This window comes from Varroa destructor, unplaced genomic scaffold (genome assembly GCF_002443255.2).
Source record: "Varroa destructor unplaced genomic scaffold, Vdes_3.0 BEIS01000007.1, whole genome shotgun sequence".
NCBI classification, from domain to species: Eukaryota; Metazoa; Arthropoda; class Arachnida; order Mesostigmata; family Varroidae; genus Varroa; species Varroa destructor.
This window is the reverse complement of record NW_019211460.1, coordinates 14,537,245-14,549,375: the sequence shown is the minus strand read 5'-3', so window position 1 is coordinate 14,549,375 and position 12,131 is coordinate 14,537,245. Positions and strand designations below refer to the sequence as shown.

The 12,131-nt window shown below is 40.5% G+C and overlaps 1 protein-coding gene across 16 annotated transcripts in view; it reads left to right on the top strand.

The window, feature by feature from the left end:
* The window catches only part of Eip93F (Ecdysone-induced protein 93F), a 109,909-nt gene extending 97,877 nt beyond the window's left edge, over window positions 1–12,032 (top strand). For 12 of the 16 annotated variants that reach the window (XM_086974063.1, XM_086974068.1, XM_086974066.1 and 9 more), the window contains 5 exons: window positions 1,917–2,310; window positions 2,759–3,133; window positions 3,406–3,566; window positions 3,897–4,310; window positions 4,710–9,264. In XM_086974063.1, the coding sequence (XP_086830189.1) occupies window positions 1,917–2,310; window positions 2,759–3,133; window positions 3,406–3,566; window positions 3,897–4,310; window positions 4,710–4,877 (1,512 nt within the window). In that variant the 3' untranslated portion in view covers window positions 4,878–9,264. Of the gene's footprint in view, window positions 1–1,916; window positions 2,311–2,758; window positions 3,134–3,405; window positions 3,567–3,896; window positions 4,311–4,709; window positions 9,265–9,650 lie in introns of those variants that run through there. The other 4 variants (XR_015316407.1, XM_086974062.1, XM_086974061.1 and 1 more) reach the window with 4 other exon arrangements.
* The last annotated feature ends 99 nt before the right edge of the window (window positions 12,033–12,131 follow it).

Sequence of the window (12,131 nt, the reverse complement as noted above, 5' to 3'; positions counted from 1 at the left end):
CTCTGTAGCATTACGGTTCCGAGAATCAGCGATCTAAATTGTACGGGATTTGACAACCGTACGTATCAGACGTGCGTACAAAGCACGCACGCGTGCTGAATCGATGCCAGGAAAAAGCAGTGTCGTCGTGAGCAAGCGGGCTTTTGCTGCGAGGAGTCGCTGCACTTTTAAGCTGGAATGAATTCAACGAGGAGACTACTGTTAAAGCCAAAAGAGGTAGCACATTCTTGACAAGTGATTATTTTCATTTATGACGTATCGATGATAATTTTTTTTATACCTGAAAATTTTTCCATTCTAAATAAACGGGAGGAACTTAAAGACATTTTCCTTACATTGTTCTGATAGTTTATTTTGCAGGATAAACGAATTAATTTGGAGAAGATCATTTGCGCTAGTCAAAGCGCTGACAACAAGAAAAAGATAACGTCACTTCAATTCTCTAGAAGATAGTGTTGTCTTCGTCCAGACATAGGAAATAGTGCTAAATCAGTTAATGCTTTAAAAGTGCCGTATTTCAGTTGCGCTGAAAACGCCTTGACACGTCGGTAAAGAAGAACTAAATAACCGTCTGGAACCAACGAATTCAAATCTTTTTATGCTTGATAAAACAGTATTTTAATTGAAAGCTATTTGTTTAAGAAAGCTACCGTCAAACAGCAAATATCGAAATAATGTACCCTCTTTACTACTCATTTTGTATGCGGCGAACGTCTAAATGTGTGTTCCTCTAAAACAGCGTATCATCATACGCTATTCGAAAAATTCAGATTTAACTTAACTAATAGTTTATGCGTCAGTCGCACCTAACATCCTCCTGAGTTTACTTAATCTTGAAAAGAAAGGATTCTCGATTCAGTATACGTTTTCTAGAGAAAATATGCCGCCTATCTTAAAAGTCCTTGTAGCGCCTAGTTGAGTTAAGCCTTTCGATCGGAGAAAGCCTTTTATTCGATGTTCATGTATCTCGAATCATGATACGAGACACGAAACAGGGAGAACGATTATATATATTAACAATGGTGATGAACTAGAACGGTTTGCTCTAGTCAGAAGGACACGTATGCGTTTCTAAATGCCGTCGCAGGCTGTTGCCCCAGTGGTGACACAGGGTCGATTTAAGGTCACTAATTCTAAAATGGCCAGCGTCCTCGATCAGCCGTTAGTAGCTGCTGCTACTGCAGCAGTACCAGCATGTATTGTGAAGCCTGGAAAAACAAATCGCAATCGGCTAGAAAGAAGAACGTCTGAGTAACAGCAGTCATAATCAAACACAACTGATTAGCCCAGTTTGAATTATCTAGAATTCGATAGCTTAATATTTGCGTCAATTTTAAAAATTGCTCCCCAGTTTCGATGGCCGGCGGGATCGGTCTATTTTTAACATATCTTCCTTTACACTAGACGCAATTGTAGTTGTTTTCGGTGCTGCAGCAGTCGTGTTTTGACCTATTATGACCGTGTTATTTTGTGAGGTTGGATGAGTTAATTAGGTATGATCTATGATTAGTGTCGTCAGCCGATGGCCGTATAGAGCAATGTTTATGCATGCAGAGGTCAATTTCGAAGGTGCTGACCCATCAAGAGCGATAACAGGCGTGCTACTGAGGAGCCTTGTCCTGCTATTCATACTAGACACAACATCGTGCATTTATGCAGTTTGTTTTGTCTACGTAAGTTAGCGACACGAAAACATTTTCTACGGAATATCTTGAAATTTGAGTAATTATTTTGCTGCAATGTACGTTTACGACCAGGCATACGAAATAGCTGCAAGGCAGGATTAAAATGGGGCTTTGACTTTTGCAAGTTTATCCGGAAAGTTACAATTCGTCCTAACACCACTAGTAAAAAAACGCAACACATACAAGTTATTCTATGTACTTGTTCTATGCTCTTGTTTTTCTCTTCCTCAGGCCACAAAGCCGTCACTCATCGAAGGCCAGGCGGGTGCGGGTCGCATCCGAGCATCGGAGAGTCTTTGTCAGCTTTTGAAGTTGACAATCAGTCAAAAGGGGACGCTGCCTTCGCCTGCGGCCAGCAGCACCTCAAGCGGAGAATCCTGTTCACCTCCACTTGGGCCTTTAGCGCCGCTATTCATGAGCGGCGTTGGCGTTGGAGGCGGACCGATTGGTAATAGGACTGGGATTCGAGGTTTGACATCGCAACTGGCCAGTCAGAGTGATACCGTTCAAATGTTCCAACACTTCCTTTCGTCGCTTCACCAACAGATGGCCCTTAGGGGAGTCTTAGCTTCGGAACATACCGAACATTCAGCCATGATGCCAGAATTCCTAAAACAGTTTTCGGGTAGGAAATCGTATTGTGCATGTATTTCCTGAAATCACTAAAGAGTACACCCGTATGTTCACGTATGATCGTCGCTGAAACGACCACAGAGGCGAAATTTACATGAGCCTATTAGAAGAACAAGCACAACCAATTTTCTATAGATCAATGTCGGCCGTTTTCGCAGTTTATTAGTGAGGTATCGAAATATTATTCTATGTACACTGTGTCGTACCCATGTATGGCGCGTTACATGGTATTTAGAGTACTCCAGGGTTCAACGCTCACCCGTACGTTTATCCCATTCAATTCGGTGTTAGAACTAAGGCAGCTAGCATAGGATCAAACCTTCGTTTACTACACTGTTGTAGTAACTTTTCTACGACGAGCGATAAACACTGATTATGCATATGTAGAACTTTGCTTAATAATATGGCTAACTTCTTCTTGCGCTTGTCGATTTTCACAGCGCACGATCGATTATTGGAGGAGCAGGTAAATCTTATGAAGGGTTCGTTATGTAACAGAACTCTTGCCGGTCTAGGTGTCAGTGGACTCAGTGGCATCAGTAACAGCCTGCACGGTTCGAACGGGCTGGGATTTGGGCTCGATGCTCTCAGCGTGGTAGAGGGACTTGATGGTAAGATTCGACCGACCACTAGACCTACGGACACAGGGGCAAAGATGCCCGCGCTCGCAGGCGCATTATCGGGCGGCGTTGGTAAGCAGCTCAATTCGAGGAATGTTGTCAAATCCGAAAAGCAGCTGGGGATGGTGTCGTCGAACAGCAATGCCAACAATAACAACAACAGCAACAATAGCAACCAAAAGAAATCACTACAGGGTAGGCGATGATGCATAAAAGTATTAATTGTTGTTTTTTGAATAGGTTATGTCATTGGGTTGACGCGGCTGAGACTAGTGCCCTCTCTTTTCTTTCAGCCGTACAGGCCCATATTGACGAAAATAGTAGTAATATAATAAGGAAGTTGTCCATTAGCAAAATGGAGTGCTTAATAACAAGTTGATAATGTAACGATTTTGTGTGTACACAGCACTCCTTCTGTCATTTTGTGTTACTGTTAATAATGATAATGCTGATTGATGGGTATGCAGTGAGTGCCGACGGCAAGGTGCCGCGACCAAAGCGCGGTCGCTACCGGAATTACAACCGCGACAATCTGCTGCAGGCCGTTAACGCCGTCCAAAGAGGAGAGATGAGTGTGCATCGCGCGGGGACTTTTTACGGAGTGCCCCACTCGACACTTGAATACAAAGTAATAAGCTTTAGGCAAAATTAAATGTTAATTAATTTACTTACCATTAGCTAGTCTTCGTAATTATATTAGAATTTGATAATGCTAACCATAAAGAAGCTTAAAAACCGATTCTATCACATATTTTCTAGTCCGATTTGCATCTTTTGCTGCAAATCCGTATTCTGTAAGGTATCCTTTTTGTTTGTTTTTTTCCCTATTGAGGTACAGGTCTTTGGATTTATTCAGCTTCTTACAATTAGAATCTACTAGCAAAGTTTACCAGTGTTTATTTCTCGTCTGGTATTTACAGTTTCGCTAATTTCGCGAGTTTCGTTTCTTCTAATATAGGTAAAAGAGCGTCACCTTCTCCGTCCCAAGAAGCGAGCTCCAAAGCCCCACAACAGCCAGCCTAGTACTCCAGGAACTCCAGGTACACCAGGTGTACCTGGGACTTCGCCAGGCTCGGTTGGACCTTCAGTAAGCCCTGCTCCTCCAGCACCATTATCTGGAACATCCACACCACCTGACACGCGTCCGTCATTTCCATGGGCTCCAATCGTTTCGCCCGTAGTAGGCCCTGGAGGCCTAATGCCGGATAAAATACCGATGGGTCCTTTTTTCTCACCTCATTCGGGAGTCCGGATAGAGAAAATGGTTGCCCGAACCGAAACCGATGTAGAAGCCCGCGAAATAAAGGAGCACACAGAACTTCCAGACAACCCCATAGATGTGGATCCAGTGGATAACCCTCCACTCACCCAGGTAGTAGTTAAGAGTGAGTCTCCTTGATCGTGCAATGGTACAATGCTTCAAGGGCAAGTTCAATCGCTTAAGTTTGATATTACTGTTAAAAAAAAAGTACTTTGCTCAAACATCTGGGGATCAGAAGTTTAAGGCAGCATATAATAATTCTAAACATCTAACTGAAAAGAGCCGTTCTTAGGTATTACTCGATACCACAATCTTATTTGTTAAGGCCAGCTTTACGACCAACAAATGGGGTAATGGAAAGCGATAATTAGTTATTTAATGTCCCTTGATGCTCACATAGAGTACTCCGTACGTTTAATGGCTCAATACAGAAACATCGCCATCTTTATCTGCCGTTTCTCACCGCCTCGAGACCACTAAATGCTTTTTTTTATTGCGGCTAAGTTACAGGTTGAACCGGGTAAAAATGTTAGCGTCCTGGAAAAACTAATTGAATCTTCCTTAGAAAAGCGCGTTGAAGATACACCACAGGATGATACGAATTTCGATTTGGACGAGAGGTCATCGCCGGCGCCACTCAGGATCGCAGAAAGACCCGAAGAGTTGACTGTTGAGTGATACAGCTCAAATACAAATGTAAACAGAGAAAGAACTCCTCTTCGTCTATCGTCGTCACGCGATTTAGCGTGGTCTAGGAGTCGCCCCATACGTGTTCTCTAGTCTCTCCCCCCTAATCTAATAGGCAGGCCTAACGATACTTTTTGCGCCCAACACATTCCTCGTATCGCTAACGATAATACAGTAGATATATATAGCAAACAAAAAAAATCCGACCCGATTATTACGTATTTAAACCATTTAAGGTATCACCGCTTTCCACATTGTCTCGGAGGAAGATTCTCAAGGTCCTGAAGACGTAGTCTGAAGACTGCTGCTCCTAAATAGTTGGGCCTTCAAGGGATATATGCGCTGATGGAAGCGATGGTCGTTACCCTACTAACGGCGAACTGACCGATGGTCATATCTGCTTCGTCCGACCCCGTTTTTATCGAGATATCGTCGTAATGATAGAAATCACACTAGTAGCGGTTAAGGATGCATAATTAATCTATCAATATATAGTTCTGCCTAGTCTATACTCCCCTGTGATGGAGCAACAAAAACGTTACGTTGATTGTGTGCTCTTCGGTTTTGTAATTCGGTTTACGTCTTCTGTCCGCGTGTCGTTGCATCACGTATCAAAAAGACAGAAATAAATTGAGGATTGAGATCGAAGGCAATAAATCTTCACGAACAACTTTTGTATGCGTTTGAATCTGTACGGAAATATAAAACTAAGTGAAGATCTTTTAACAAGGTTTACGGCGTTCTGTTCATATAATGTTTGTTTTTGCACAACCAAAACATGGGGTTCGCGGTTCGTATATGTGGCAAATGCATACAGGATGGTACCACGAACGGTTTTTCGCATTGATCTCGAAGACGGTAATGTCTAGCGAAAAAAGTGTAAGAAACATTTGCTGACAGTTCCTGAATTCAAACACAGACTTCTTCTTCCTATGGAAAGGCGCCTGAATTTTACAGTATTTACTGTACGTCCTTAAGTAAAGCAATATGATTTTTATTTATTATTTTTGAAGTGAATATTAATATAAAGTTTAGGGTGTTTTTCGTTTGGCTCAAAATGTATTCACTAAGCTTGCATCTATTATGATTTATCTTGATCGATTAAAAGAAAAAACACGAGTTCAATGTTTAGCCAAATGTCTACCTATTTTAAACGTTTCGACTTATTTGCAAAAGATATTTTTTGAACATTCATTTTTTTGATTACTTTTTCATTACTCACATACATAACAACCGTTCTCTTCTTATGAACCTTTCAGAAATTTGTAAAACATAAAAAAACAAACATTTCTATTTCGGGAAATGTTGTTTTTCTTACGAATCCTTCCCTGAAAACTCACGAAAATAATTATAGATGTAGTTGAGTTATCTATGCGGTAAATGACATCTCAAATAGGCATAGTCAAACATTGGCCAAGAATACGGAACAATACTAAACAAGCCGGAAATATTAATGGTAATAAAAAGGCCTTTCTTGCCATTCTGGAGGGAGCTATATATTATATTAGGAAATTTATCGAATGAAATTGATGTCGCGAGCAAAAAATTTTAAAAGTCATAATACTTACAATGTAACGAGCTGCTGCCTCGAGTCATCGCCAATAAAAAATGTTCTTACACTGTTTTCTATAAGCCACACCGTTTCCGAGTTGTATTAACAAACCGAATAGGCAATCACCCTGTATCTACGCGTGGTATAGAACGGTCGAACTGAACAAAGGTCGCCAATAAATTCGGATAGTTAATTCATTTGCGAGTTGGCAATTTGTGTACCGGTACAAGACCTATGTAAACGACACGACTGTCGCTTGTCCCACTCCCCTGTACTGTGAGCCAGAGTTAAAGACTGTCGAGGAAATGCTGGTCGAAATCGCAGAGATCTCAGATTGAAACCTAAGCAAGAGTAGCTACTTCGAAAATTTCCGACGCAACAGAAATTAACGCAACCGTTTATGAAACGGGGGCATACGGACCTGTGACCAAAGTGTTCGTCGAGCCCAGATGGGCATCGCAAACCTTTCTGCAATCTAGCCTAATACTACAATGCATCTCTATTGTACATACAAACCAGTACATCGACGACGTTGTCGAAAAGTTTCAGAGTGGGGGCTCAAGCTTCCAACATAGAACCTAATTGGCTCTCCCGGAAGCGTATCGCACGTTTAAGGCTTTGTTAGGCGTCCTACGCTAATGGTTACGCGGTCATTCATCATTCAGTCGGCAACAACAGATTTTCCGTCTACGGACCTTACGACTATGGAACTTGCTAAGTTTACACACAAACCAGTTGGAGTTATGATATCATTATGCCCATGTTGTTAAACGGCCGCTAAGGTTTTTGCGACGAAGCGGTAGATCTAAGAACGCGTACGGATATTAGATCTTTAGTATAACTGTTGAGTGACACGTGAACAGTCCGTGGTAAGCAGCCGATCAATCCTAATAGGGGGCGATCCTCGAATTGAGTTTCATCTTTATTCCATGATAAACACGCTCGTTCAAGTATTTGCTTTAATGGTTACAATGCGATTCATTTGTACGACCTAACGTGCTAAATATTTGTATATAAATTGTACATAATTTACTCCTATTACAGTGTATCGTTCAAGCGATCCAGCGGTTAGTTAGACGCAAGACGAATTTATCCAGAGCCTCGAATAGCCAAGGTAAGAGGGGGTGGTATAGTCAGAGTTTGTAAGTATCCATAAGGTTCTTCCCGATCCCATACGCAGGCACATATATAGAACGATTCTTGAAATTTCAAATCTAATACTACCACTGGTAGTACTTGTGCTAATTAATCGCGGTGTAATGGGAATATGAGCCAGACCTAATTGTCACTGCACGTCTGGAGAAGGAAATTCTGCAGAGGGATGCAGGCGCGAAGGCGTGCCGATATAGATTTGCGTTTACGCTTTGAAGTTATAGAGAATGTTAGGAAAGAAAATGTCATCTGTAAACACCATATAGTTTTAAGGCAGAGTTGTTATCATTACAATCGTATGATTAAAAATAAAAGCAAACAAGATATTCTAATCGGCCGCTTCGGTGCTCTGGTTATGTTGTGTATTAGTGAAAAAAAAAAAACAATCAATTAATCGGTTGTCGATTACACGAGCTCGATGACACAAGGCTCCGGTGGCGCTTTTTACTGTCATTATTACTATAGTTATTATTAATGTGTATGATTATAGAAGAAATCAATCAATCAGTGTATTCTGTACGCCACGTCCTCGTTTATACGGTCATATCATGTATACCAATAGATTTACTCATATATATATTTCACCCCCGAAACGAACGCAACCGCATTTAATGAACTATATCATTTTTCGAACTCGCTGCTATCTGCTAACGATCTTTTCAGAACAGAAACAGTAAGACAATATTTGATCAATGAAGTTTCATTAAAAGGTTGGCCTGTATGTACCAGTTGTGTGTGCAGTAGAAAGCAAAGATGTCGCCGTTGTTCGATGATCGTTGAACACGGCGAAGCACTTTTCGTGCTAAGTTCGTGCAGATACGAAGAAGCAATTAACCCTTAAGTGAAATCCAAGAATTTTTTAGACGAGTGACGCCTGTGAAAGACGTATCCTTCATAGAGAAGCAGGTACCACAATGGCAGACGCAGCACGGGAACAAAAAGTCGATCTTGGATCGGCCATGCTTTGCCGTTCAAGCAATTTCAGTTCAGCTGCTACGTGATACGTCGAAACTCATAAATTTCATAATAATTCTATCATGATTCGCCCAAGTTATACATCAACAACAATAGCAGCAACAACAACTCAGGTTGACTATCACATATATGATCCCGCTACTTTCCTACAACTATTTTTCTATCTCACATCTCATACGTATGATTGCAACAATTTCATACCATTAGTTGTGACAGATGGGCACATCTAAAAATGGCGCGAGCGTACTTCCAAGGCATGCCATCTCTCCTCTCTGTGTATACCCGAAAAGTCGAGGGTGAACAGCTAGTGCGAAATGGAATTGGATCTGAGCGTTCTTTAATTACGTCACGATCGAAAACGATACACTCCAATTGCACCACATTCGAATAGGACTAAGACTAAAAACATGGCGGAACGTATCAACTACATACACAGATACACGCGATAAAAACATCACATGTTATTGTAATGAATGTGATAATTGCTACTATACAACCTACATGATTATTCATCATTGCTGACATGTTACCATAAAAGCAAGCAACCAATCAATAATAAAAAAAAAATTGTCACAGTTTTCTACAGAATATTGCATACCGTACGATCAACCATTGCTCTCTGTGTAGACCATTCGACATGGCGGCGTCGTCTGTCTCTTACCTGTACGATATAATAATGTCATCTATAATTTCATACAATTGTTCGAGTTTCACTTTTTCTGTTATTTATTTCTACTTAGCCAGCTCTATGCGCTGTACAAAGGCTCACGTTTGTAGTGTAGGTGTTCATTTCAATAAGTAGCCATACTTGAAAAACATTGAGATTTTTACATTTGTCGGTGTTTACTAGTTTAGCGCTTTGGAATTGTATGATGAAATTTGCTGCGTACCCATTCGAGACACACAAACAGCTCTAAATAGTCCTTAGCTGAATCGTCCGAAAGTACACATTTACCACTTGGCCATTGTTTTTCTTCCTGGAAATGGTCGACGCTGTCATTGTTTATTACTGTCACTAGTGTCGAATGGGTTGTGGCGTCACGTTTCTTCCAATGCTCAATATTCTTTCAACTTGTCTGCCTTAGGCCGCCGTTGTCCGGACATCGGGAATCGTTGATGGGTGTGAGGTGCGACCCTTCGTCAGAAAGACGTACATATACTAAACACCTACATAGATAATAAGATCAATCGCTCGCTGTGGTAACATCATTTACTGTCTTATTATATTTAGCCACTGCCGCGGTACTGAGAACTAACTAGCTGGTATCAACGGGTCGCAGTGTAACTGATTGGCCAGGTTTCGGATCTCGACGTATGACTATATGTAGACATACAATTATACCATTATAATGACAGTGCTATTATTAAATATGCGATAATATAGTTGACAATGATAGCCATTGTTGCACACTTGGGAAGCCATAAGTAAGGCATCATCACCCTGTGTAGAATTGGTACCAGGATAGATGCCTAGCGATTTACGCCATAAATCAAATAAGCTGGCGATACAATGTCCTTACGTGATGACGTGTGCGAAATCAAATGTTTTGACGGTCGATCAAAAACGAAAAATTAATTTAAGCTATTGTTAGTATTATTGTTGTGTCTACGGAATAACGTCACCCCCATCATAAAAAAAAATATAAAATCACGCAGTCAATAAACATCAACACTATAGGGTTCGACTTAGCAAATCAAGCTGAACATCGGTTTCAAGGATTCTAGGAATGGAGCCATTTTGATCTAGGTCGGAGGCTCAGCGAGATCAGACCGGCTCGTTACATTGAGTAGATACTAACTGTGCGATTAAAAGCTTCACGGAAGTAATTTTCTCAGCGCTTTCAACCGCCACGGTGATGGCATCGTGGGTGGAGTGTTTGCAAACAGACCCGAGGGACCTTTGGGTTCGAATTCGAGCGTGGACACACTTTGTTCCGTTCTGGGAGCCAGCTATCTGATAGAATAATACCTAACGGCGGTACCGAACGTAAAACTTTCGACATTTATCGTATTACGCCAAGCTAAAGTGTTTCGGAGACTGAAAAACGCTCATGCTTGAACTTCGATGTTCTCTGTCCTGACCTTGCACCTAGCGTTAGCCAGCAGGACCTCAACAATGCCCCGTCCTTTCTCTATAATGCCGGTTCGTGATATACATGCGGAGGGAAAATTATTATTATTATGGCTGGTCAGAAATGGAGTAACTAGGTTAATAGAGACAAGGTGGATCGAGTTTTGAGTGGCAGGAAGTGCAACCTCGGCAAGGGATAGTCTTTCGTGTTCTTAAAACAGATTTCTATAATAATAATGATAGAGTTATCGGATGCGATTTGTGATCTTAGTCTCAGATTAGCTTCTGGACAGATGTGTCCTTCACTGTTTCTGAATCCTGACTAAACAGCAGAAGGAGAATGATAGTACTACTGGTATATATCCTGGAACCTAAACCTATCATCCTAACTGAATACAAACATTTAGTAGAAAATACCTCGCGACATTTACGAGACTGTCGAAGTCATTGTTTTTATTGCAAGATATATAGGGTTCCGTCCACTTGAGGCTGCTGTATGATCAATAAGTATCGGAACGTAAGTACGTGTTTGCCGTAAAGGAATAGCCCATGATGTTTGGGCATCCTAATCGTAACCCCAGGTGACAATCTATCTCCAAGCTGACAATAAAAACAATAATGAATTGATAAAATCAAATACAAAGGGGACCCGTGTCCCATGTCCACAAGTGTACTAACGATGCACACCACACAAAGACAAATTATTACTCAATGGTACAGCTGGATAAATCTGTAAATCACGTATAGATACAAGTACATATCCATGCATACGATATCTATTTATATTAATCTAAACGTATTTTATTCCCAACTGCACCTGAAGCATTCTGACGTGATACCAGTTATATATATATATATATATTGTAAAGCAGACACAACAAATCTGTATTCGCCATAACACATTCGCAGGGATGACGCAAAGGAAAGATTGAATAAAAATATGGATTCATTCAATTACAACTAAAAATAACTAAAAAACCAATAACAGAGCATTATTTTACTTCTGCAAAAGCGATAATATAATTATCTAACGAATATTGACCATCGTTGCCAATAGGATGAGATATAAGGTTGATTCTACAATTTCGAAATAGTCAAACAGGCTAAATTCTACAAAAAAAAAAAAAAAAAAGCGAAGCTTTCATTATTATTGTAACTAGTGTTATCTTTATTATCGTTTATCGAACTAGTACATTTCTAACTAACGCTTCTCCTATTTTTACAAATTTTCACTATTTTATTGGTTAGTTGGTAGATATATATCGAGTTTGGATAATAACGGAATACACTATGGAGAGATAGTTATGAAGAATAGCAAAGCTACACGTGTTAGGACTAATTATAACTGCTATGGTGAAAAAAGTGAGATGATCCAATCACGGTAGCATTTTAACTCCTCTGTTTGTTAGGCCTTTACTGAAGTACTTAAATATATATATATATGGCTATATATAAATAAATGACTATATTATATATACACACGCGATGACACGAG